The 27,700-nt window shown below is 56.1% G+C and overlaps 1 protein-coding gene across 2 annotated transcripts in view; it reads right to left on the bottom strand.

The window, feature by feature from the left end:
• RALGDS (ral guanine nucleotide dissociation stimulator) overlaps positions 1–27,700 on the bottom strand; it is a 68,255-nt gene that overhangs the window by 35,519 nt on the left and 5,036 nt on the right. The window contains exon 1 of one of the 2 annotated variants that reach the window (XM_068413926.1): positions 9,683–9,739. The exons of the other annotated variant lie outside the window; for it this stretch is intronic. Within the exon in view, the coding sequence (XP_068270027.1) occupies positions 9,683–9,724 (42 nt within the window). The 5' untranslated portion in view covers positions 9,725–9,739. Of the gene's footprint in view, positions 1–9,682; positions 9,740–27,700 lie in introns of those variants that run through there. 2 annotated transcript variants of the gene reach the window in all.

Here is a 27,700-nt window from a genome sequence, read left to right as displayed (position 1 = left end):
ACCCCGCATCGCTGCGCCAGCTGTCTCCATCCCGCCTCCCACGTCCTCGGCGCATCTCCCCAGAGCCCCCAGACGTGCCTCCCAGCTGCTCTGGTCGGTCAGCCCAGAGTTCTGGCACTACAAACCGCGTTTCCCCTCCTTCCTCACTCGGTTGCAGTTCCTAACTCATATGTAGTTTCCAGCATGGAAAGCAGAAGTGCTCGGGAGGGTACCACGATGCAAGAAAAACCCCCAGACTCTCAGAGCAATGCACACAGAAGCCTAAAGGGAGAAGAAAAGGACGAGCAGAAAGGCATCATTTTTAAAGTGGGTTTTTTGGGTGCTGTTTCCCGTCAGGCACGAGAGCAAACCCCCTCGCCTCTGTCCACCAGCGCTACTAGAGGGGGGGTTGCTCTGCGTTTGCTTCCCTGTCACCAATGTGACAGCCAGACACTACCGAGACCATCACACTGCTCATCCCAAACAGCTTCTCAACATCTCCGAGCCAAGGGCCTGATCCTGCTGGCTGTCCTCCAGAGCTCACAGCACCCAGCCCCAGACGACAAAGGCAGGTAGCAGCTGTCAGCAGGACGGGATCGGGGATCCCCCACTCCCGGAGGGAGCAAAGACCCGCAGCGCGCAGCGCCGAATGCTGCCGCAGCCCCCACACACATGGGCACAGCCCCAGCACGAGCCCAGAGAAGCCGGGAGAGGAGCGAGGACGCAGGGCAGAGGAGATGCCTGGATGAGGCTGCACACATCAGATGACACAAGAAAACCCAACAGATTGGCCTTTGAATGTGAACCCTTGGGGTTCATAATATCAAGACTTCACTATAAGATAGAGGAATTTCCTTACCATAGAGGCACAGACAAGGACGAGCACCTGAGACGCTGCTCACAACCAGCATTTGCGTGGAGGTAACGCCTGAAAGCCTCGGACCATGACACCCGGGCGCACGCTGCCGCGCCAGCAGCGCGCTCCCCTCTCCAGACAGTGTGTGTGATGCCACGCACATGACTCCAGGAGCCGGGACTTAAAAATACCAAACATCACAAGTTCTGCCCAAGCCGACCCACCAGCCCGCCTGGCCCGTTCCATTACAGCATCGTCATATGACAGAGCAAACAGCTCCAACGTGGGGCAGGAGGATCTGGTGAGAGCCATCTCCTCGGGGCCAGACAGAGCCAATCCTTTGAGCAGTGTTAGTACTAAAACAATGCCATTACAGCAGTCCAGGTTCACAACAGACAGAGCCAACACTGAGCTGCATCTGTCTGTCCTCCGTTACTTGGGCTGCAGCATTTTACCACCTCGCAAGCACATTGCACTAACACCAAAGATGCTCTTTGCATCAGAATGGCACTCGATAGCCAGCACAGTGGCCAAATCAACATGTTTCAGGACAGGGCTCCTGAAAGGGTAGTTCCTTAGCTGTGTTTGAAGCTCCCATGGCTAAATTGAGCCCTGTCTGAACACAGCAGCAGTGCCTATCTGTGCTTGGCAATGCTTAAACAAAAGAAAATTGCTGCCTTACACATGGGGACACCAGTGCGCAGTGAGGGTGAGGGCATCCACCGAAGCCATGTGTTGGCATTGGAGAGGTGCTGAGAGCCTGAGGCACGCTGGTGCTGGCCAAGGAGCAGCCGTGCAGCGACTGTGCGCTGACATGGGGATGTTTCAGCAATGCCACGGACCGCAAGAGCGGAGCTTGTGTCAGCAAGAAGCGGTGCCACCCGCGTCTGCAGCAGCAGCCACATCTGAAGGCAGGCAGGGTCCAGCTCAACGCGTGTAATCATGCGTCAAGCGCACGCAGGGCACACCTCTGCTTCAGTATTGCCACCCTCAGCTGCCTCATGGCCCCGGGGCTTGCTGTCTGCTGCCGAAACATGGGGTAAATAAATAGGGCCAGCTCTGATGGAGTCCCTGGCTGGGAGATGCCCAGGGCCACATCCATGCTCTGCTGTCATGTCTGTGCCTGTGAATGGGGTGAAACCTCTGTTTCCCCTGTGTTTGCAGCTGGCATACTCCCAATCAAGTGGCTGTATCGATGACAGTCTCATCCCTCGGCCAGCCCCGCTGCAGGACGCGGCACGGGAAGCCGTGCAGAGGAGGATGGAGCTGCGCTGGCAGCAGGAGTCACCCACACCTACCGACTCATGGCTCTGCTCAGGGAAGGCAGGACAGCCAGGGACAAAGAGCCCCCGTCCTCTTGCAAAGACCCCAAGCGTGCATCGCGACCTGCCTCCAATTGCCTGTAACATGCCAAACCAGTCAGTAAACCGTTTTTGCCTTATTTGAGCACACGCGGGCGCCGAGCAGCACTGGCAGCCCTCGCAGCATGCTCCTGCAACAGCTGCTTCTGCAGGCGCTGCTCTGAGCCCCGGTGCAAAGTGACAGATGACAGCAAATCGTACGGACGGGCCCTCATTGTACCAAACCATCAGGAGGCAGCTGCTTCGCGGCCCGCTGCCGATCTGCCGTTCATCGGGGTGCCCGGCCCCGGGGTGCCGGGATGGAGCCAACTACAGCCAGCAGCACGTGAGCACCAGGACCCGACTGTGCATCTGCCTCGGCAGTGCCCGGAGCCATGAAAACTGCTCTGCCGAGTTTGAGGGTCCCCATAGTATCATCAGGATGAAAAATGAGAGCAGAGAGCAAGGAAGCCGAAAGCACAGAGAAGAGATCCCATTTCACTTGAGAAAGGGAAAGTACAAGAGGCAGAGCCTGTACCTCTTGGAGATACACGTCTACAGAGTAGGAGTTGCGAGAGGAGCAAGCTCGTACACTGCCCTCAGAGTTCAGACAGAGAAGCTGGTGCTAAAGGATGGGAAGGAAGAGCAAAGCAACAGAGAAACGCTCTAGTACGTCACCTTGGACATCAGTTCGTGTCCTTAGCTAGAGATAGGTGGTAACACCAAAATTGGCGGGTTTGCCTTCATAGTGTTAGGTTAACAGTTGGACTCAGTGATCTTAAAGGTCTTTTCCAAGCAAAACGATTCTATGATTCTATGATTTACACCAGTAGAAGATGTGGCACACAGCGTTTTACCTAATTATCTTTGCAGTTTCTGCCCTGCGGCTAGCACTAGCACTAGCAAGCACAGATCCAGCCAGGCCACTTATAAAAATATATTGAAAGCAGATTGATTGAACAGTTACAGCTCCTTCTGCACTTGCAATACACAGAGGATTAGCATTGCTTTAATTGCACCAGTAACCATCAGAGCAGCAGTGAGAGTCAGTCAGGCGACTGCTGTCCCTGCGCCGGCGAGCACCCAGCACCCAGGCACAAGCAGGGCAGCTGCCTGGAGATGCCAATGGCATGACCAACCCCGACCTCCTGGCTGTGCATGGGCCGAGCATGGGTGCTTGGTGAACACCATGCATCTCGAAATCTGCAAACGGGACGTCCCAGAGGCGATCGTGGTCAGGCTGTAATGACAAACCCACGGGCAGGATCAGCCCCCGAGGCAGGCTGTACCCCAGGGCGCTGCGTCAGACGCTGATCAAGGCTCCAGAGGTCTGCGTTTTCATTTCACTTTGGCAACCCTTGTCTGCCCAACTGCATCGACACAGTCCTGCTAACTGCTTATTTAAAGCCTAACCCTGATATTACTGGCCTGGCACTCCCATGGCTGTATTTCACTTGTTTATTCAGTTGATGCAGAGATGAAGACTCTGGACCCTTTAGTACCAGTGAACCAAACACAGCAGCAATCGGTGACTCTTTTCCCCATCCCTTTAAGCCAGTGTAAACGCTCAGCTATCACACCAACCAGTCCCGCTCTGAAGCCTCACCAAGGGCTGGAAACAGGGGCTGCTGCCACCCCAAAAGCTCCTGGGACAGCCGCTCACAGAGACACTGTCGCAGCCATCTGCCAGCCACAGGCGCACACAGGAGCGCTCATGGCCTTGCACGTCCACATTCACAGCTCACAGGGGTTCAGCTGGCTCAGGGGCCATGGGTAGATACCCCGATACCCTCTCCCAGGACTGATCAAACCAGCAGAGAGGGACGGAGGTGGCGGAGGGGTTACACACGCTGCCCCGGGCGGCTGCGGCAGCACCCTGAGCGCTACTGCGGGAGCCATGGATGGGCTTGAAGCTGCCCCGTACACGCACACGGGGTGTTGGATGGGCTCAGCCCTCAGCCTGGTCAGGGCAGCTCCCAGCAATCCCAAGACTTTACAGCGTACTCCTCAAGTTCTGCCCTTACAGATGAGAATTCAGCCTGGAAGACTTTTTCCAGTTTCTAGTTTTCTCCAAAGAAACGGCGTGACGATTCGCCACAGGAAAAAGGAGAGTTTGGCCAAGAGCAGGGATGGAGGGATTTGTTGTTTTTGACTGTTATTGTGGTCAGGAAACGGTCCTAGCGCTCATTTTCAGCTCCTCCCTCTCGATAACATCTACCATGCGCAGGCAGTGGAAAAGAAACAGCCTTTGATATGAACACGGCAGGGTTTGATTCAGTACGGGGCTGTTTGCAGCTATCGCTTCACCCCAACGCTTGGTGTATGGCTTCAACCCAGCCACCAACTCCCTGGCCCCTCTTGGCTCTGGGTTAAAGCCTTTCCTCCCCCGAGGCGTGTAGGCTGGCAGAGCTGCACCGAGGGAGTGGGGGGGATGCTGCTGGGGCTGTGGGAGCAGCATGAGACGTCAGGTGTCTCAGCCCCAGCACGCGTTCACCAGCAGGACAAGAGGCTTTCACACCATGCAACCCACCCGCTCACCGACTCACCCCATCGCCGAAGGCACCCGCTGCATCTGTGCCCCACGTGCAGCCCCCGGTAGGAAGCTGAGCCCCACTGACCCAGCACGGGGGAAGCATCTACCTCCCAGCCTTGGGGATTCAGCCGTCCAGGCTTGGTGAGGAAGGTACATTTCCAGCCCCTTTACAGTGCTATAAACAGGACAGCCATCATCCCGCTGTGGGACACAACCCTCGAGTGCTGGACCAAATCCCGAGGCCAGCTCTGGTGCCCACTGACTAAGCAGATCCCTTCACCCCATAGTGCGTGGTGGGTAACACCATTCCCACCCACTCCTGTGCTGCAGACAGGAACAACAAAGCTGGAAATTAGTAGCTCATTACTGCTGATCTAAAAGTTTTTCTTCTATGTGCCAGAGGACACCACTTCACCCAGGCTACCCACGTTGCAGTCAGTTAAAACACCTAAAGCTCAACTGAACAAGATCTCAAACGCGGCAGGGAATAAGCCTGTGTTACAGCAAGCCTGGGAACTAATTGTTTGTTCCCATCTCCAGCTCCTCTGAGCCTGGCTCTAAGGTCAAACTAAGCTTTTATCTTTTCCTGTATTCCAGTACACTGGGAAAAAAATAATATTAGAGGAATAAATTAGCATGTGAAATGTAATTTAACTAATTAGCCCACTGGAGTGGAAAATATTTGCTAACCACTTTGAAGTCAAACCTACTGCACTTATTAGGACATCACAGAGGAGGAAGGAAGGAGGCGAAGATGGGGAGACCGCCAGGACAGGCTCCGGAGGATGCAAGTGCCTAAGCAGGACACCGAGAATTTCACCTGATCGTTTCTCTTTTCTTCTCGCTCTGCAGAGCTGTGTTAAGTGTCCAACTCAGACACAGCTCTGCTGGAAGAGACCAAAGGCCGTGCCACGCTCCCCTCTGACTTGCCATTTACCGGACATTGCAACAGGGGGGTATTTCCGTGTTGATTTGCACCGTGACACGGGGCTGGGTCAGCTGCACGGCGTCAGCCTGGGGTGCACAGCCTGAGTGGACCCACTCACCAGGCAGGAGGGGTGCACTGGGACGGTGTGAGATGGACCCGGGCAGCAGCACCCCGGCACCGTGGGCCATCGGCTCGCCGGTCCCTCCCAGCCCTGCGGGCTCCTGCTCACAGGGAGTGGAAATTGCCAATTAAGCTGTCAAAACGGAGTGTCATAAAGCTCCATCGTATTAGGGAACTGCCTGAGATGCCACAAAAAGCCGTTATATCACTTGCAACAGCCCATTCATCGATTTCCACATTTCCCAGATACAGAAACTGTTGCTCTTTTATTAGCAAAGCTTTGGAAATCCCTCCCCATAATAGCAAGAGGGGCACATTGAAAGATTTTGCAACTGCTGTGGCTGAATTATGAAAGGGAGGGACTGACAGCCCCATCAAGAGCCAGCAAGGGAGACAGAAATGAGAGTCTCCTCTGCCCAACACGCACCACCACGTCGGGGGTACCCTGGTGGGGTTGCTCCCTCTCCAGCTGACCACCCACTGACCATGGGCACAAGCCGCCTATATCTCCCCATCACCTCCAACGGTTTGCTGTCGGATGGTGAAACACTCCCCACAGGAGCCCTGCTCCATGCCAGGGCAGAGCAGTTCTCCTGAAAAACAGGAGTATGAGATATCGACCCAACAGATCTACCATGCCGGGGGCATGGGCTTGAGCTGGGTTGGAAGAGACCTCTGGGATCATCGAGTCCAACCATTGCCCTGACACCACCATGGCAACTAGACCATGGCACTAAGTGCCATGTCCAGTCTTTTCTTAAACACCTCCAGAGATGGTGACTCCACCACCTCCCTGGGCAGCCCCTTCCAATGGCTAATGACCCTTTCTGAGAAGAAATGCTTCCTAATGTCCAACCTGAACCTCCCCTGGTGAAGCTTGAGGCTTTGTCTTACTCGTCTGACTCCTCAGCCACAAAACTAAACGGAGTCCCGATGACAGAAGGGTTTCTGAGCACTCTGGGAGCACAGCACACAAGCACATGGCACTGCTCCTTTGGCAGGGGTACCAGGCATGGGGAGGGGAGCACTCACCGCAGGGGCTGCAGGGCATTCAGGGAAGAGGAGAGCTCACTGATGGGGCGTGATGCTCCTTCTGCAAAGGGCAGGGAGGGCTGCAAAGTGCCAACTCATCGATGCACCAGCCACCCCAGAGCACCTGTGCAAAGGGCAGCAGGGCTCGGGGCAGGTGGGTGATGCAGCCGCGACCCGCAGTGCTGGGAAAACCTCCGACTCCCTTCCCATGACGTTGTTTTGTTTTACCCTCTCCCACCCCTGCTCCTGCAGACCTGCTTGAGCACTCCTGCACTTGCAACGGGTCAGGAAGGCAGCGCTGGGCCTGGGCCAGGGCCAGCCCGCTGCGGCGCAGGCAGGGTTCCCTGGTTGAATCAATTTCTGGATCCCCATCTGTTACTAGCGCTTCCTTCGGGTGCGAGGTCCCCATCTAACAGTGCTCCTAAACCTTTCCCAACCTCCTTGTGCCATCTCCAAGAAGAAAGGCAATTCATGAGCATGAAAGTCCTGAAACAGAGGAGGAAATTGCCAGCACGGCTCCCTCCACCATGCCCACGCAGACTGGCAGAAGCGACGGCGGGGAGATGAGCAGGTACTTGCATGTGGGTGGGCGTGAGACACCAAACCCTGCCTGGCTGGGGGGAAACTCTTCAGCTGTGACAGAGGAGTTTCCCCATCGCTCCACAGACAGAAATGCCTCTCGGGGTTTCCCCGCTGGCATTTCCCCACCAGCCCATGCATTGCAGCAGAGGGAGGTGCCAGCTCCGCGGGGGCTGCTGTGCCCCCACTTTCCAGGCATGGAAGACGGCGCGAGCATTCTCAGCCTCAGAGCAGCGGTACGTGAGCACGGAGAGGCAGAGCGGTCCCTAATCCGCCTCCTGCTCACGGGTGCTGACAGCCAATGCTTACCCTTGGGGGTCTCATCCTGCTCTGCCCAGTGCAGGAGAGGGCAGGGGATGGAAGCACCAGGGGAGCCCTGAGCTGGGATAGGTGATCACGGCCGGGAAACACGGTGTACACGCAGAGTCTCGATTTAAGTGGAAATGGGGATGGTGGAGCCCACGCTCCCAGCCTGACCTCATGGCAGTGCCAGTTTCCACAGGAAAGCACTAACCTTTTCCACCCTGCACAATGGAGCAAACGCCCCAGCAATAACTCGAGGGCTGGGGACGCCCTGATGTGCCACATTACTGACCGGTGCCTCACCGTGACACAGCTCCTGGGACGGGCTGTGACCTAGCAGCCACCAAGGGGTTAGTGGGACTCATTAAAATCCCAACCAACCAAACAAAAAAACCTCTAACGCAGTGCACAACCCCCTTAAACATTATTTTTCTTTTCTGCAATAAAACAAGGAGTAAGATTAGCAATTGGAGATCATTTCCAAGCAACCCAGGCCAGGGCATCCCCCACGCCTGGTCCCAGGCACTGCCCAGGTCTCCAGCTCAGGCTTCCCCCTCTGCAGGGAGGGAACCCTCCACCCGTGTCGGGCAAACCCTGAGGATCCCCCGCGCTGCACCACGGCCCGCAGGGAAACCCAGCGCCAGATTGCACTGCTGAGATTGCCCAGCCTAAGCCTTGAGAAATCTGCTGCTTAAAAATCAAGCTAAATGAGAATAAAGCATCCAGCTGCTGGTCCCCCGGCTCCATCCCGTGCTCCCTCCCTCCCACGCGTGCCGCAGGAGGCACCTGCGCTTTCGGGGCGCGTTTCCCACCCCGGCACACCCTGCCAGCTCTGCAGTGGCCGTCACAGGTATCCTCATTAGTGCAGCAACACAGTAGATCCCAGCAAAGCCCTGGGGTGTTTCTAAATATAGGAGGCTCCCTGCAAGTCCCCTGTCCCTGCAGAGACCCTTGCAGGCTGCTGAGCTGGGGCTGGGGCTTCCCACCCCTGCTGAGATCCAACGCAAAGTCCTCCCTCTTCCGAGGGAAGCAAGCTCAGTTCTGTACCATCATTTCACCTCTTTAAACACACAGATAATGTAGAAGAGAAGGTAACATTAACCGTGACATATCAATCGTTTGCCATCAAGAAAATTCAGATTTAAGGCTCCTGCAGTGACAGTACAACCCCTGAACACACCCAGCAAGAACATGGGCTTTCCCTGCTCCAAAATCAAAGGAAGTTCTGCCTCAAATTTTAACAGCACCTGGATCACACCCAAACCCCTTACCCAGGTGGGACACCGACCGCTCCCCACCCACCAGCTCCGGAAAGCATTGCCCCTATTTTGGGCTCTCCAGCAGCTTTATCACAGGGTCCCTTCTTGCACAGCCACATTCATGGTGTATTCGTGCGAGGGGCAGAGTTAAGGTGACCAGAGGAGCCCTCACCAGGACCCCCCCGACCCGAGCACACCGGGAAGCCTCCACCTCAGTCCTGCACCCAACACCAATATTTGCATGACGGACCAAACCCCACACTCTGTTGCGGCTGCAGCACAGCAGCAGAGCGAGAGGGCAGGATCGGTGCCCACGCAGACGGCAGGACCGGGCAGGGCAGCCCCCCAGGTGTGTGGAGGCAGAGCCGAGCGCTGCAGCCGATCGCTGCCTCCCAGGTTCTCACACCCATCAGCCACCCCAGCGCGGCAGAGCCAGGACACACAGCAAACGACAGCAGCGACAACACCAGTCCTTTCCCATATAGGAAAGCTTCCCCTCCCAAACTACTCCTTTCATTTTGGTGCCCTGGCTGTGGCAAGTGCAAGACATGGTCTGCCTCAAAATACACCACTTCAGAGACGGAACAGCCACATCTGGAGGCGGTGCCAGCTCTTGGCGTCTTTAACTTCACCAGAAGTTCACCATGCCCGGACAGCGCCGGGGTGGGGTCACGGCACCTCTCTGCCCCTCGTACACCCAACCCCGTCCCTGGAGCCGAAAACGAGCTGGCTGCTCACTTGCCTCCTACTTACATCATCGTCCTGCACGCTCAGGGGGATATCCAGCATGCACATCTGCACAGGCTGCACCAGAGCCTTCTGCACGTTGAACAAAGGTTTTGCCTCCATCTTCCCGGGGACGGAGGGGCTGCTCATTCTTCTCGCTCTCCTCCGCCGCTCCTCTCCCACAAGCAGGTCCAGCCCAGGCAGCGAAACAGACTGGAGATCTCTCCCTGCTCGATTTTTGTCAGCACATCTTGCCAACAGCTGCTGCTTCTGCTGCTCTAAGAGGTCTTATTTCCTTCCTTGCAAATCAAAGAGCTGCGAGGAGCTGCACCAAGAGGCTGTGTGTGCGCGTGTGTGAGCAAGCGCGCCTGGGTGCGTGCGCGTGTGTAGCCGGCGATGTTCCGAGGTCGGCGAAACAGCCCTTTGCAAGCACGCCACGGCACGCTGCCGCCTTCCCCCAGCCTCTCCTTTCTTTCAGGGCAATCTCGGTGCTGGCTCCAGCTGCTGCTTTGCGCTGGCGTGAGGTTTTCAGCCTCATCGACATGCACGGCACTCGTGAACCCCGCGCATTGTCTCGGAGACACAACAGGTCCTGCCTGCTGTTGATTTCTGATTATGATCAAACTGCGTCTGCAGCAGCTACAGTGTTCCCCTCTGGCTGTTGTGGCGGGCAAACAAGCAGAGCTGGAAGGATGAGAGGGTGTGAGACACGGAGCATGAATGATCTGAGCCAGAGCCTCCCCTTTTCTTTCCTTCTCTTCTTCCATCCCTGCTTTCCATTGTCGGAGGCAGTTTCGGCTCAATGCCTTCCTGTTCTCCAAGGGCCACAACTGAGGCTTAAATAATGCACATCCAGAGTGTGCTTGGGAACCTTATGGCCCTGAAAATGCCACGTGGCACTAAAAGACAGTGAATATTGGTCATAATTTTGCTTGTGGATCAGTTCTGCGTGGAGAGTTTTGCCCAGGTGAGCATGGCACCGGCTGCCTTTTCCACCAGAGACAGCCTGCGACTCCAAAACGGAGCTTTGCTAAAGGGAGTACGGCACAAAACGGGGTGTTTTTGCTACAAAGAGCATCTTCCTGCAGAATTTGCACCAACAGTAGCCAGTAGGATGAGAGAGTCAACACGGAGTGACACGTATGTCACCTGCACGCACATATCGCACAGACGTTATTGCTCTCACAAACAATACTAAACCTGCGGCCAAGTCCGTGAGACATCTTGTCACCCTCATCAGCTGTAGAAACCAGGTTTAATAACTGGGGGAAACACCCACAGTGTCTCTCTCCAGGGAGGAAAACAGCAGAGAAGCAGTTTGGTGGGTTCATGGAGCCACACGCAGCAAGGGGAGTCACTGGGGCCAGCTACAAACCCAACAGAGGGGCCGTGCGAAACGCTGGGGCCAAGTCAATAAAAAGTCCTCGTTGCCCTCAAACAAACAGGAGTTTATGCCCTCACAGCTGCCCCTCTTGCTGGGCCCAGCGGGGATGACATAAATAGCAGCTCTGATGGAGTCCCTGGCTGGGAGATGCCCAGGGCCACATCCATGCTCTGCTGTCATGTCTGTGCCTGTGAATGGGGTGAAACCTCTGTTTCCCCTGTGTTTGCAGCTGGCATACTCCCAATCAAGTGGCTGTATCGATGACAGTCTCATCCCTCGGCCAGCCCCGCTGCAGGACGCGGCACGGGAAGCCGTGCAGAGGAGGATGGAGCTGCGCTGGCAGCAGGAGTCACCCACACCTACCGACTCATGGCTCTGCTCAGGGAAGGCAGGACAGCCAGGGACAAAGAGCCCCCGTCCTCTTGCAAAGACCCCAAGCGTGCATCGCGACCTGCCTCCAATTGCCTGTAACATGCCAAACCAGTCAGTAAACCGTTTTTGCCTTATTTGAGCACACGCGGGCGCCGAGCAGCACTGGCAGCCCTCGCAGCATGCTCCTGCAACAGCTGCTTCTGCAGGCGCTGCTCTGAGCCCCGGTGCAAAGTGACAGATGACAGCAAATCGTACGGACGGGCCCTCATTGTACCAAACCATCAGGAGGCAGCTGCTTCGCGGCCCGCTGCCGATCTGCCGTTCATCGGGGTGCCCGGCCCCGGGGTGCCGGGATGGAGCCAACTACAGCCAGCAGCACGTGAGCACCAGGACCCGACTGTGCATCTGCCTCGGCAGTGCCCGGAGCCATGAAAACTGCTCTGCCGAGTTTGAGGGTCCCCATAGTATCATCAGGATGAAAAATGAGAGCAGAGAGCAAGGAAGCCGAAAGCACAGAGAAGAGATCCCATTTCACTTGAGAAAGGGAAAGTACAAGAGGCAGAGCCTGTACCTCTTGGAGATACACGTCTACAGAGTAGGAGTTGCGAGAGGAGCAAGCTCGTACACTGCCCTCAGAGTTCAGACAGAGAAGCTGGTGCTAAAGGATGGGAAGGAAGAGCAAAGCAACAGAGAAACGCTCTAGTACGTCACCTTGGACATCAGTTCGTGTCCTTAGCTAGAGATAGGTGGTAACACCAAAATTGGCGGGTTTGCCTTCATAGTGTTAGGTTAACAGTTGGACTCAGTGATCTTAAAGGTCTTTTCCAAGCAAAACGATTCTATGATTCTATGATTTACACCAGTAGAAGATGTGGCACACAGCGTTTTACCTAATTATCTTTGCAGTTTCTGCCCTGCGGCTAGCACTAGCACTAGCAAGCACAGATCCAGCCAGGCCACTTATAAAAATATATTGAAAGCAGATTGATTGAACAGTTACAGCTCCTTCTGCACTTGCAATACACAGAGGATTAGCATTGCTTTAATTGCACCAGTAACCATCAGAGCAGCAGTGAGAGTCAGTCAGGCGACTGCTGTCCCTGCGCCGGCGAGCACCCAGCACCCAGGCACAAGCAGGGCAGCTGCCTGGAGATGCCAATGGCATGACCAACCCCGACCTCCTGGCTGTGCATGGGCCGAGCATGGGTGCTTGGTGAACACCATGCATCTCGAAATCTGCAAACGGGACGTCCCAGAGGCGATCGTGGTCAGGCTGTAATGACAAACCCACGGGCAGGATCAGCCCCCGAGGCAGGCTGTACCCCAGGGCGCTGCGTCAGACGCTGATCAAGGCTCCAGAGGTCTGCGTTTTCATTTCACTTTGGCAACCCTTGTCTGCCCAACTGCATCGACACAGTCCTGCTAACTGCTTATTTAAAGCCTAACCCTGATATTACTGGCCTGGCACTCCCATGGCTGTATTTCACTTGTTTATTCAGTTGATGCAGAGATGAAGACTCTGGACCCTTTAGTACCAGTGAACCAAACACAGCAGCAATCGGTGACTCTTTTCCCCATCCCTTTAAGCCAGTGTAAACGCTCAGCTATCACACCAACCAGTCCCGCTCTGAAGCCTCACCAAGGGCTGGAAACAGGGGCTGCTGCCACCCCAAAAGCTCCTGGGACAGCCGCTCACAGAGACACTGTCGCAGCCATCTGCCAGCCACAGGCGCACACAGGAGCGCTCATGGCCTTGCACGTCCACATTCACAGCTCACAGGGGTTCAGCTGGCTCAGGGGCCATGGGTAGATACCCCGATACCCTCTCCCAGGACTGATCAAACCAGCAGAGAGGGACGGAGGTGGCGGAGGGGTTACACACGCTGCCCCGGGCGGCTGCGGCAGCACCCTGAGCGCTACTGCGGGAGCCATGGATGGGCTTGAAGCTGCCCCGTACACGCACACGGGGTGTTGGATGGGCTCAGCCCTCAGCCTGGTCAGGGCAGCTCCCAGCAATCCCAAGACTTTACAGCGTACTCCTCAAGTTCTGCCCTTACAGATGAGAATTCAGCCTGGAAGACTTTTTCCAGTTTCTAGTTTTCTCCAAAGAAACGGCGTGACGATTCGCCACAGGAAAAAGGAGAGTTTGGCCAAGAGCAGGGATGGAGGGATTTGTTGTTTTTGACTGTTATTGTGGTCAGGAAACGGTCCTAGCGCTCATTTTCAGCTCCTCCCTCTCGATAACATCTACCATGCGCAGGCAGTGGAAAAGAAACAGCCTTTGATATGAACACGGCAGGGTTTGATTCAGTACGGGGCTGTTTGCAGCTATCGCTTCACCCCAACGCTTGGTGTATGGCTTCAACCCAGCCACCAACTCCCTGGCCCCTCTTGGCTCTGGGTTAAAGCCTTTCCTCCCCCGAGGCGTGTAGGCTGGCAGAGCTGCACCGAGGGAGTGGGGGGGATGCTGCTGGGGCTGTGGGAGCAGCATGAGACGTCAGGTGTCTCAGCCCCAGCACGCGTTCACCAGCAGGACAAGAGGCTTTCACACCATGCAACCCACCCGCTCACCGACTCACCCCATCGCCGAAGGCACCCGCTGCATCTGTGCCCCACGTGCAGCCCCCGGTAGGAAGCTGAGCCCCACTGACCCAGCACGGGGGAAGCATCTACCTCCCAGCCTTGGGGATTCAGCCGTCCAGGCTTGGTGAGGAAGGTACATTTCCAGCCCCTTTACAGTGCTATAAACAGGACAGCCATCATCCCGCTGTGGGACACAACCCTCGAGTGCTGGACCAAATCCCGAGGCCAGCTCTGGTGCCCACTGACTAAGCAGATCCCTTCACCCCATAGTGCGTGGTGGGTAACACCATTCCCACCCACTCCTGTGCTGCAGACAGGAACAACAAAGCTGGAAATTAGTAGCTCATTACTGCTGATCTAAAAGTTTTTCTTCTATGTGCCAGAGGACACCACTTCACCCAGGCTACCCACGTTGCAGTCAGTTAAAACACCTAAAGCTCAACTGAACAAGATCTCAAACGCGGCAGGGAATAAGCCTGTGTTACAGCAAGCCTGGGAACTAATTGTTTGTTCCCATCTCCAGCTCCTCTGAGCCTGGCTCTAAGGTCAAACTAAGCTTTTATCTTTTCCTGTATTCCAGTACACTGGGAAAAAAATAATATTAGAGGAATAAATTAGCATGTGAAATGTAATTTAACTAATTAGCCCACTGGAGTGGAAAATATTTGCTAACCACTTTGAAGTCAAACCTACTGCACTTATTAGGACATCACAGAGGAGGAAGGAAGGAGGCGAAGATGGGGAGACCGCCAGGACAGGCTCCGGAGGATGCAAGTGCCTAAGCAGGACACCGAGAATTTCACCTGATCGTTTCTCTTTTCTTCTCGCTCTGCAGAGCTGTGTTAAGTGTCCAACTCAGACACAGCTCTGCTGGAAGAGACCAAAGGCCGTGCCACGCTCCCCTCTGACTTGCCATTTACCGGACATTGCAACAGGGGGGTATTTCCGTGTTGATTTGCACCGTGACACGGGGCTGGGTCAGCTGCACGGCGTCAGCCTGGGGTGCACAGCCTGAGTGGACCCACTCACCAGGCAGGAGGGGTGCACTGGGACGGTGTGAGATGGACCCGGGCAGCAGCACCCCGGCACCGTGGGCCATCGGCTCGCCGGTCCCTCCCAGCCCTGCGGGCTCCTGCTCACAGGGAGTGGAAATTGCCAATTAAGCTGTCAAAACGGAGTGTCATAAAGCTCCATCGTATTAGGGAACTGCCTGAGATGCCACAAAAAGCCGTTATATCACTTGCAACAGCCCATTCATCGATTTCCACATTTCCCAGATACAGAAACTGTTGCTCTTTTATTAGCAAAGCTTTGGAAATCCCTCCCCATAATAGCAAGAGGGGCACATTGAAAGATTTTGCAACTGCTGTGGCTGAATTATGAAAGGGAGGGACTGACAGCCCCATCAAGAGCCAGCAAGGGAGACAGAAATGAGAGTCTCCTCTGCCCAACACGCACCACCACGTCGGGGGTACCCTGGTGGGGTTGCTCCCTCTCCAGCTGACCACCCACTGACCATGGGCACAAGCCGCCTATATCTCCCCATCACCTCCAACGGTTTGCTGTCGGATGGTGAAACACTCCCCACAGGAGCCCTGCTCCATGCCAGGGCAGAGCAGTTCTCCTGAAAAACAGGAGTATGAGATATCGACCCAACAGATCTACCATGCCGGGGGCATGGGCTTGAGCTGGGTTGGAAGAGACCTCTGGGATCATCGAGTCCAACCATTGCCCTGACACCACCATGGCAACTAGACCATGGCACTAAGTGCCATGTCCAGTCTTTTCTTAAACACCTCCAGAGATGGTGACTCCACCACCTCCCTGGGCAGCCCCTTCCAATGGCTAATGACCCTTTCTGAGAAGAAATGCTTCCTAATGTCCAACCTGAACCTCCCCTGGTGAAGCTTGAGGCTTTGTCTTACTCGTCTGACTCCTCAGCCACAAAACTAAACGGAGTCCCGATGACAGAAGGGTTTCTGAGCACTCTGGGAGCACAGCACACAAGCACATGGCACTGCTCCTTTGGCAGGGGTACCAGGCATGGGGAGGGGAGCACTCACCGCAGGGGCTGCAGGGCATTCAGGGAAGAGGAGAGCTCACTGATGGGGCGTGATGCTCCTTCTGCAAAGGGCAGGGAGGGCTGCAAAGTGCCAACTCATCGATGCACCAGCCACCCCAGAGCACCTGTGCAAAGGGCAGCAGGGCTCGGGGCAGGTGGGTGATGCAGCCGCGACCCGCAGTGCTGGGAAAACCTCCGACTCCCTTCCCATGACGTTGTTTTGTTTTACCCTCTCCCACCCCTGCTCCTGCAGACCTGCTTGAGCACTCCTGCACTTGCAACGGGTCAGGAAGGCAGCGCTGGGCCTGGGCCAGGGCCAGCCCGCTGCGGCGCAGGCAGGGTTCCCTGGTTGAATCAATTTCTGGATCCCCATCTGTTACTAGCGCTTCCTTCGGGTGCGAGGTCCCCATCTAACAGTGCTCCTAAACCTTTCCCAACCTCCTTGTGCCATCTCCAAGAAGAAAGGCAATTCATGAGCATGAAAGTCCTGAAACAGAGGAGGAAATTGCCAGCACGGCTCCCTCCACCATGCCCACGCAGACTGGCAGAAGCGACGGCGGGGAGATGAGCAGGTACTTGCATGTGGGTGGGCGTGAGACACCAAACCCTGCCTGGCTGGGGGGAAACTCTTCAGCTGTGACAGAGGAGTTTCCCCATCGCTCCACAGACAGAAATGCCTCTCGGGGTTTCCCCGCTGGCATTTCCCCACCAGCCCATGCATTGCAGCAGAGGGAGGTGCCAGCTCCGCGGGGGCTGCTGTGCCCCCACTTTCCAGGCATGGAAGACGGCGCGAGCATTCTCAGCCTCAGAGCAGCGGTACGTGAGCACGGAGAGGCAGAGCGGTCCCTAATCCGCCTCCTGCTCACGGGTGCTGACAGCCAATGCTTACCCTTGGGGGTCTCATCCTGCTCTGCCCAGTGCAGGAGAGGGCAGGGGATGGAAGCACCAGGGGAGCCCTGAGCTGGGATAGGTGATCACGGCCGGGAAACACGGTGTACACGCAGAGTCTCGATTTAAGTGGAAATGGGGATGGTGGAGCCCACGCTCCCAGCCTGACCTCATGGCAGTGCCAGTTTCCACAGGAAAGCACTAACCTTTTCCACCCTGCACAATGGAGCAAACGCCCCAGCAATAACTCGAGGGCTGGGGACGCCCTGATGTGCCACATTACTGACCGGTGCCTCACCGTGACACAGCTCCTGGGACGGGCTGTGACCTAGCAGCCACCAAGGGGTTAGTGGGACTCATTAAAATCCCAACCAACCAAACAAAAAAAACCTCTAACGCAGTGCACAACCCCCTTAAACATTATTTTTCTTTTCTGCAATAAAACAAGGAGTAAGATTAGCAATTGGAGATCATTTCCAAGCAACCCAGGCCAGGGCATCCCCCACGCCTGGTCCCAGGCACTGCCCAGGTCTCCAGCTCAGGCTTCCCCCTCTGCAGGGAGGGAACCCTCCACCCGTGTCGGGCAAACCCTGAGGATCCCCCGCGCTGCACCACGGCCCGCAGGGAAACCCAGCGCCAGATTGCACTGCTGAGATTGCCCAGCCTAAGCCTTGAGAAATCTGCTGCTTAAAAATCAAGCTAAATGAGAATAAAGCATCCAGCTGCTGGTCCCCCGGCTCCATCCCGTGCTCCCTCCCTCCCACGCGTGCCGCAGGAGGCACCTGCGCTTTCGGGGCGCGTTTCCCACCCCGGCACACCCTGCCAGCTCTGCAGTGGCCGTCACAGGTATCCTCATTAGTGCAGCAACACAGTAGATCCCAGCAAAGCCCTGGGGTGTTTCTAAATATAGGAGGCTCCCTGCAAGTCCCCTGTCCCTGCAGAGACCCTTGCAGGCTGCTGAGCTGGGGCTGGGGCTTCCCACCCCTGCTGAGATCCAACGCAAAGTCCTCCCTCTTCCGAGGGAAGCAAGCTCAGTTCTGTACCATCATTTCACCTCTTTAAACACACAGATAATGTAGAAGAGAAGGTAACATTAACCGTGACATATCAATCGTTTGCCATCAAGAAAATTCAGATTTAAGGCTCCTGCAGTGACAGTACAACCCCTGAACACACCCAGCAAGAACATGGGCTTTCCCTGCTCCAAAATCAAAGGAAGTTCTGCCTCAAATTTTAACAGCACCTGGATCACACCCAAACCCCTTACCCAGGTGGGACACCGACCGCTCCCCACCCACCAGCTCCGGAAAGCATTGCCCCTATTTTGGGCTCTCCAGCAGCTTTATCACAGGGTCCCTTCTTGCACAGCCACATTCATGGTGTATTCGTGCGAGGGGCAGAGTTAAGGTGACCAGAGGAGCCCTCACCAGGACCCCCCCGACCCGAGCACACCGGGAAGCCTCCACCTCAGTCCTGCACCCAACACCAATATTTGCATGACGGACCAAACCCCACACTCTGTTGCGGCTGCAGCACAGCAGCAGAGCGAGAGGGCAGGATCGGTGCCCACGCAGACGGCAGGACCGGGCAGGGCAGCCCCCCAGGTGTGTGGAGGCAGAGCCGAGCGCTGCAGCCGATCGCTGCCTCCCAGGTTCTCACACCCATCAGCCACCCCAGCGCGGCAGAGCCAGGACACACAGCAAACGACAGCAGCGACAACACCAGTCCTTTCCCATATAGGAAAGCTTCCCCTCCCAAACTACTCCTTTCATTTTGGTGCCCTGGCTGTGGCAAGTGCAAGACATGGTCTGCCTCAAAATACACCACTTCAGAGACGGAACAGCCACATCTGGAGGCGGTGCCAGCTCTTGGCGTCTTTAACTTCACCAGAAGTTCACCATGCCCGGACAGCGCCGGGGTGGGGTCACGGCACCTCTCTGCCCCTCGTACACCCAACCCCGTCCCTGGAGCCGAAAACGAGCTGGCTGCTCACTTGCCTCCTACTTACATCATCGTCCTGCACGCTCAGGGGGATATCCAGCATGCACATCTGCACAGGCTGCACCAGAGCCTTCTGCACGTTGAACAAAGGTTTTGCCTCCATCTTCCCGGGGACGGAGGGGCTGCTCATTCTTCTCGCTCTCCTCCGCCGCTCCTCTCCCACAAGCAGGTCCAGCCCAGGCAGCGAAACAGACTGGAGATCTCTCCCTGCTCGATTTTTGTCAGCACATCTTGCCAACAGCTGCTGCTTCTGCTGCTCTAAGAGGTCTTATTTCCTTCCTTGCAAATCAAAGAGCTGCGAGGAGCTGCACCAAGAGGCTGTGTGTGCGCGTGTGTGAGCAAGCGCGCCTGGGTGCGTGCGCGTGTGTAGCCGGCGATGTTCCGAGGTCGGCGAAACAGCCCTTTGCAAGCACGCCACGGCACGCTGCCGCCTTCCCCCAGCCTCTCCTTTCTTTCAGGGCAATCTCGGTGCTGGCTCCAGCTGCTGCTTTGCGCTGGCGTGAGGTTTTCAGCCTCATCGACATGCACGGCACTCGTGAACCCCGCGCATTGTCTCGGAGACACAACAGGTCCTGCCTGCTGTTGATTTCTGATTATGATCAAACTGCGTCTGCAGCAGCTACAGTGTTCCCCTCTGGCTGTTGTGGCGGGCAAACAAGCAGAGCTGGAAGGATGAGAGGGTGTGAGACACGGAGCATGAATGATCTGAGCCAGAGCCTCCCCTTTTCTTTCCTTCTCTTCTTCCATCCCTGCTTTCCATTGTCGGAGGCAGTTTCAGCTCAATGCCTTCCTGTTCTCCAAGGGCCACAACTGAGGCTTAAATAATGCACATCCAGAGTGTGCTTGGGAACCTTATGGCCCTGAAAATGCCACGTGGCACTAAAAGACAGTGAATATTGGTCATAATTTTGCTTGTGGATCAGTTCTGCGTGGAGAGTTTTGCCCAGGTGAGCATGGCACCGGCTGCTTTTTCCACCAGAGACAGCCTGCGACTCCAAAACGGAGCTTTGCTAAAGGGAGTACGGCACAAAACGGGGTGTTTTTGCTACAAAGAGCATCTTCCTGCAGAATTTGCACCAACAGTAGCCAGTAGGATGAGAGAGTCAACACGGAGTGACACGTATGTCACCTGCACGCACATATCGCACAGACGTTATTGCTCTCACAAACAATACTAAACCTGCGGCCAAGTCCGTGAGACATCTTGTCACCCTCATCAGCTGTAGAAACCAGGTTTAATAACTGGGGGAAACACCCACAGTGTCTCTCTCCAGGGAGGAAAACAGCAGAGAAGCAGTTTGGTGGGTTCATGGAGCCACACGCAGCAAGGGGAGTCACTGGGGCCAGCTACAAACCCAACAGAGGGGCCGTGCGAAACGCCGGGGCCAAGTCAATAAAAAGTCCTCGTTGCCCTCAAACAAACAGGAGTTTATGCCCTCACAGCTGCCCCTCTTGCTGGGCCCAGCGGGGATGACATAAATAGGGTGAACAGACCCTGCTCCAGGCGGGCGTTTTGGGGTGGTTTTCCATGGCCGCAGGCAGCAGCGGGTCCCGCTTTGGGGCTGCCCCTTGCTGTGTGCAGGGCAAAGGTCCGGGACAGCGCAGCCCCGTCCCGGCTTCCCCAAACCCAGCGCTGCCCCAGGCCACCGGCCAGGCTTGCGGCACGCCTGGGTCGCAGAGCGGAGCCAGGAGCCCTGCGGAGCCGGGCATTCCTGCGGCGTTAGGTAAGCCGGGCTTGGCGAGCCCTGCTCAGCGCCGGCCCCGCTCCCTCCTGGCCTCCCCGCCTGGCTGAGTCACTCGCACAGGAGCCGGAGCCAGCCAAGACGCCGGGGTTAGACGGGTCTCACACACACGGAGCCTTCGTGGCACTCGCAGTCGGAGCCGGGACCTTCCTGACACGCTGGGGCAGAGTGTGGGGCTGCAGCGGGGTCCAGCCCATCGCTCCTGGGAGAAACGCAAGGGTGAGGAAACCAGTGCTTACATGCTGCAGGAATGGGAGTTAATGGACAAGCCTGGAACAAGACCAGATAGGGATAAACCCACCATAAATAAGTTTTAACTGGAAATTAGAAGTTTCAACCACTGTATGGTCTGCTCCCAACTGCTCTGCTGCTACCCTAGGGAGAGACTGACTCCTGCTCTGGGAAGTGCATCCATTCTTTAAGGTCTGAACAGCCTCTGCTACCCCACAAGCACACCGATTTGGGTGCATTGTGACGGACCGCAACTGAATTTCTTCCCAGAAAGGGTTATTAGCCATTGGAAGGGGCTGCCCAGGGAGGTGGTGGAGTCACCATCTCTGGAGGGGTTTAAGAAAAGACTGGACATGGCACTTAGTGCCCTGGTCTAGTTGACATGGTGGTGTCAGGGCAATGGTTGGACTCGATGATCCCAAAGGTCTCTTCCAACCTGGTTGATTCTGAAAACTTAGATTTGCTCAAATTCTGAATCTCTGCATAGGTGGATGCAGGTTTCAGTGACAAACTCACGCACAGGAGGATCTGAGCACCCAGCATAGCTGCAATGGTGTAAACATTCAGAATGCTTCAAGAACCGGTGACCAACCTCTCCCACCATGTTGGTCATTCCTTACACCGAGTGACCCCTGAGGACAAAGACCCACCTAAGGAAGGCTGACTCCAACGCTTGATGCAGTCAAGCATCAAAGACTTCCACAAAATTAAAGAAATTCCACAGAAATAACAATGGCGAGTTTGTTTTTCAAAGGAAATTGCAACTCCAGGTATTGTCCACAAGCCCAAACATCGCTGCATCCTGCACGAGAATGCTGTACTTGAGAGAAACGACACAAAACCGAGTAGTTTATTTTCACTGTACGAGGCTGATAGGAAGGCAAAGAGGAAACAAAGCAGCATGACGAGTGAAAGCAAATGGAAAATCCCAACAGCTCTTCCTCTTTAATACTCACCAGTAACAGAAAGAGGAAATCTGCTTTCAAAAACAGAGAAGTCTCAACCCGATAGCATCCCTCTGAAGAACTGTGGCATTTACAAAAAGCCTACGGGTAGATTTAGAGAGGCAGATACAGGCACAGACGTGAAGGCAGACGCCCAGGAGACCACAAGCAGGAAGAATACCTATTTCTCAGTGAAAATCAAAGGCACCTTGGTATCTAAGCTCATGGGTGCTTCTGTATATCCCATTTGAAATCCATCTGTCTTGTCCCAAATGAGTTATGAGAACAAATCCCATTGATTTGTATCTGCACCCTTGTTTTTAGGCATTTATTTGAAGAAGCTGCCCTTGTTTCCTCAAAGTTACCCCTGATAGTGGCCACAGCCTGTGCCACACCTCATGCTCCTGGAAAGCCTGTCTGGCATTCAGCATCCTGAGCCAAATAAACTCCCCAGAATAGATACATATGCAAAATTAATTTGCAATCAAGCCCGCACAAAGCACGAGACAGCCTTTTAATAGGTGCAGAGCAGCAATTAGCAATGCAAAGTGAAAGCCAACAAGCATTACGGGGGGGTGGGGGGGGAACCAAGTAGTTTTCTTGGGATTCCTCTACACATTTGCCACTTGAGGGATTTCAATTTTCACGCTCCCCTGGGGGCTGAGAGTGCACCCTGGGAGCCATCATGTCCCCGCAGGGAGGGGATGGGGACGTTTCCCCGGCCTCCCCCTCCGTGGTCCTGTGATGCGGCTGTGCTGGACCAGTCTCCATGGAAACGGTCACTGCAGCAACGGAGACCAGAGGTGCAGCTCATGGGGCTGCGAGAGGATGCAAATGAGAGCGAGGACCACCTCTCCCCCATAGGAAAGGGACCGTCGGGTACCCACACGCCTCCTTTCTGCCTCTGAGACTGCTTCCCTGCATCGGCAGGATAAAAGGGCTCTGCCGCTTGCTGCCTCGTCCCGTGCTTTCAATGCTTTATCCTGTTGAAATCAGTCCCACGGGAGCTGGTAATATTGAGCTGTCACGGTGGGTACGGCATCGGGAGGGAGCCGTGCTCGAGGCTGTCATGGCAACAGTTTATTGAGTTTCCATAACTGCCCTGCCCTGGAGGTGGGGACAGAGCCCGGGCTGGGGACACTAATGCAGCAGCCCTCAGGTGTGCATGGCCGGGGAGCCTGGGGTGGGCAGAGCTGCTCAAGGAGGGGTACCCGCTGCTCCAGCCACGGTACCACCAGCCACGGCACAACTGGCCATGCACCAGGCAGAGGAAGGACCCCATCCCTGGGCAGATGCCACGGAGCAGCTCCCCACTCCCTCCTGCCCAACCAGCACCAGCACCCCGTACCACCCCACTGCTGGGGGCAAGGAGGACAGTCACCGTAGAACTCCCTGCGCTTCATAGCTGCCCCCACCATCCCTTCCTCATTCACCCCAAAACTAATCTCAGTTTCCTGCTAGATTGAGCCCATTTGACAGCATCCTCCTGGTCTCCCCATCTCCAGCCACTCTGTGCTGCCAGAGCGACCTGGGTACAGCTCTCAGGCAGGGAAACCCCTGGCACAAGGCGTGCACATGTCTTGGGTGTATATTGCTGGGATGTCTGTATTCGTGCCTGGGTGCCCAGCTCCCCAGGCTGGGCATACATGGCAGGTTTAGGAGCTGGGGGCTGCAGAGATACTAGTGTGGGAGGATGCCACAAACTGCCACGTGCCCATCTCAGCCGTTCCCTGCCAGCACCGAACATGAGGAAAAGCCCCATCATCTCCCAAACATCTGCCCATCAGGGGAGCCTGCAGCACAGACAGATTTAAGAAAGAACAGGGCCAAGAATAAGCTCCCAAACATCAGCACACCCTGGCTGCTCTAGAGCCAGCTCCGGACCATGCCCTGGCAGCGCAGCCAGCCATCTCACCAGGACTCAGGTGGGCACAGTGCAGGGCACAGCAGAGCTCAGCTGTCCCCACGCCAGCCCGGCAGCACGACCAGGCACTCCCTGCTGCAAACAAAAGCTTTGCTGGAAAAGAGAAAGGTGCTGGGGGAACAGCAAGATGAGGGTACCAGCAAGCCGCCACAATCCCCACCGTTACCAATTATAATTTCTCTGCAAGGGTTTATTCCACCTGCCAACCAGGCCAGAGCAGCAGCCGTCTGTGGTGAGAGACCAGGCTGGCAGCAAGGCCAGAGCATCTCTCCAGGCACACGTCTGCATGCACCCAGGCCTGCGTGCAAACAGGGGCCACGCAGACGTGATGGACAGCATCACTACCCGGAGCACTCGCCAGAGACAGAGCATCCATAATCCACCCATCTGGCCAAGCCTCCAGCACCAGGCAGGGCTGTTCCCTTCAGCATGTTTTCCAGGGCTTAGCTGAAGCTTAAGTAAGACCAAAGGAGGAGGCTCCTGTCCCCCACCCCTGGAGCCCGCTCTCGCCTGCAGGACGCCCATCAGCTCCTCATGCATACTTTAGCCTACACAACACACGGCCAAGAGGTTACCTGCAGATCCGTATCACTGCTCCATGTCACTTGGCAGATAACAAACTGCAAGCTCAGAGAGATAAGAGAGAGACACGGCTGCGGCAGCTCGGAGATTTCCAGCCCTACGCACTAAGCCAAAGGCTCTCCCCATCCTCCCCCTTCATGCTTGCCCTCCACCAGCTTGTGTTAGCCAGGGGGGTGGGAAACACTTGCTGCATGGCCAGACTCTTGAAGCACATTGGCTTTCCTGGAAGTTTCTTTCAGGGCTCCCGTTCAGCTGCTCCCCACCCTCCCCTTACAACAGTGAAGTGTTCGACATCGCTCCCTCAGCTGCAAGGGGAGCCGATGCCTCTCGTAGCCCTCTCCCTAGGGCTCTGCAACTCCTGCTCTCAGCTTTTAGGCCAAGCCTCCACTTTTGAGCGGAGAAGGAAAATGCCTGGGTTTCCTGCACCAGCCCAGCAGCAGATACAGGATCTGGGGAACACCAGCCAGTGCTTTGGGACACACAGCCGGTGCCACAGGACTGGCACCGGCAGGCCACGAGCACCCTCAGCGGGATGCCCCACTGGAGCAGCACACAGCATGGGAGGGGGTTCATCCTCCCCTCCAGCACCGTACCCATCTCCAGTGACTGCGCTGTAAATCGGATGAAACTCAGCCCCGGAGGCCCACCATTGATTTCTCGTTGCCTAACGACAGGAAAGCTTTATAATCCTATTAACTAAACACCCTTTCAAGCAGCACTGGGAGCGGCGCAGAGGGGAGTTGTATAAGCAGTCAGAGCCACGTGGTGTGGCGCCCGGCTCCCGTAGGTGCTGGGTGAACTCCCCAAAAGTGTGGGACATGTGGGATCCTACAAAGAAACATGTGTTTTGGCTGCAGATCGCTGGCCAGAGTGCAAAGGAGATAGGAGGTCTTGCATGGGAAAATGGTGCCTACACGTGGGAACGTGCAGGACTTGGCCCCTGAAATATTGACAAATGTAATTGCATTTCAATCTCTTCCTAATTATCAGCACCCTGAGAACACTTATAGATGTTTCCCAGTAAAACATACACTGCTTTGGCCAAAATATATAAACATTTCACGGAAGAATGTGAATTTCGTTGTGACTTCCTAAGGAGAAAGGATACATTTAGAATACTTCTGTTTGCAAAACGTTTCAAGGCAGCACCCCTTCCCTCTGCTTTGCAACCACAGCCAGTGGGGGGGGGGGGGAACCAAATCAAGCTTGCAGAGGATGTAAAATCCCAATTTCCCACCCAGCCCCAGGTACCCCAGAGCCACGCTGCCTCCCCGTATGAGGGCGAGAAGCCTCCATGCCCTGTCAGGCTCCAAGGAAACGCTGCTGAGCCCCACGCAGGGATGGAGAGCGGAGCAGCCGTGGGTGCTGTGGCCAGACCTCCCCCCACAGAGGGGCTGTGCCACGGCGCAAGATACGGATGCCTGGCTGATGTCTCGTCTGACTAAAAGCCCTTGTGGTCCAGATCCCTCCACCTGGCACGGTCGGGGTACCTGCAGTGGTTAGCCCGAGGAGGAGGGTCTGTGCTGCGGCAGGAGGGAGAGAAATGCCTTTCCACCAGTGGAAATGCACCTTCCCCAGATGGTGGAAACATTTATCAGTCATCTCCCCTTCTCTTCCCTGTAATTAGTTATTCACACAGCATTGCAAACTGCCAGGCCTAATGTTTTCCACGACGGGTTATGAATGCAGAGGCACAGGACGGGCTCTTTGTCAGGAACACGATACTACAGGCATCCCCATCGGTCCCATGGGCAGGGACGGAGCAGGAGGCCAGGCACAGCTCTCCTACACAAAAACCTTCCCCCTTCTAGTGCTTATCCCGCTGGGGGCAAAATAAAACTGCCCTCCAGGAGCACTGGGGAAGGAGGGTGTCCAACCGCTCCCCCATATTGGGACAAGTCTGCAGGGCCACGGGCACTGGCTTGCAAACCCTCCACACCGAGGCACAGCCCTTGCACCAGCCTCGTTATTTTGGTGCCACCGAGGCCAGCACAGCCCCCAGACGCGCCTGCCTGTCACCATGGAAATGCTGAATGGGAGGGCTTGAAGCCTGCTGGGACTTCCAACCTCTGCCAAGCAAAACAGGGCCCTCAAACAACCTCGAACGCTTGTACGAGGAGGAGGCTTGTGCTCCCCTTGGCCTGCCGGGCACGAGGCAGCTCACATGGGACTTCTCCCAGGGAAAAAGCCACCTGGAGAAAGGTCACCCCCCCATTCCTCCAGCCTCCGCGCAGGCAGAGCTCAGCGCATCCCTCAGCTGCGCCTGCCCCGGCCCCGCTGCCCTGTCCCTGTGTGCCCCCGCCAGCCCTGCCCGCAGCACCCCACGCTCAGGCAGCCGTGGTCTTCTGGGTCTGCACAGCCAATGCTTCTGGACGCCTCGACCTCCACTGCTGCGGGAAGACTCCTCCATCCCCTCCGGGCAGCCTTGACCCCTGGCCCTGCCTGACCTCCTTGAAGAGGGGCTAGAAAGCAGTCAAGAGCCAGCGGTATTCCTGTTCCCCCATAACTTGGAGCAGGGCACGCAGCAGCAGCAACCACCCCGACCAGGGCATTTCCACCTGCCCTGGACCTTGCCGCACCACGCTGGCTGCCCATCACTGTTTCTCACGCTGGTGGTGTCTCCTCCCCAGGGAGGCGAAGAGCCACGACCGCCCGGGACACGGCGCCGAGAGGGATGGGCAGGAAACACACGGTGGGAAATCCGCTATAAGACAGAGGCAGCGGGGCCAAAAGAGCAGAGCAGGGTGGCTGCGAAGATTTCAAGGGGCCTACGGGCTGCCCTGTGAAATGACCCCGACCTCCCCATCCTGTGCCGACGGCCCGTGTGGAGCCAGGCGGGCTCCTTCGGTGCGGGCCGTGGCCTTCGCAGCGTTTGCTTCCTGCCTTCAGGCCAGGCACGGCGTTTATAGCAAGGGAGTGGGAAACAGATGGGGACCGCATGGAGGAGGAAAGATAAAAAGGAACAGCGGATGTCCCGGGAAACCTGTGAGGGTGCAAGCCAGACACAGCCTTCAGGGTAAGATCAGCCAGCATGTGCCTGGGGAAGTGGTGGAGTCCCCATCCCTGGAGGTGTTTAAAAGCCGTGTAGATGTGGTGCTGAGGGACATGGGTTAATGGTGGGCTGGGCAGTGCTGGGTTAATGGTTGGACTTGATGATCTTAAAGGTCCTTTCCAACCAAAATGATTCTGTGATTCAGTGAGGCCGTGAGCAGGTTCACATGGCCGTGTCGTGAATCCTGGGCAGAGGGAGAGCATCACCCCTAGGCTGTGCCAGCAGCCTGCGCCCCAGCTGCACAACCCCTCCTCTGATAACACTAGGAGCACTTCTCCAG

Source organism: Nyctibius grandis, chromosome 16 (genome assembly GCF_013368605.1).
Source record: "Nyctibius grandis isolate bNycGra1 chromosome 16, bNycGra1.pri, whole genome shotgun sequence".
In the NCBI taxonomy this organism is placed as follows: Eukaryota; Metazoa; Chordata; class Aves; order Nyctibiiformes; family Nyctibiidae; genus Nyctibius; species Nyctibius grandis.
This window is presented reverse-complemented; position numbering and strand designations above follow the sequence as displayed.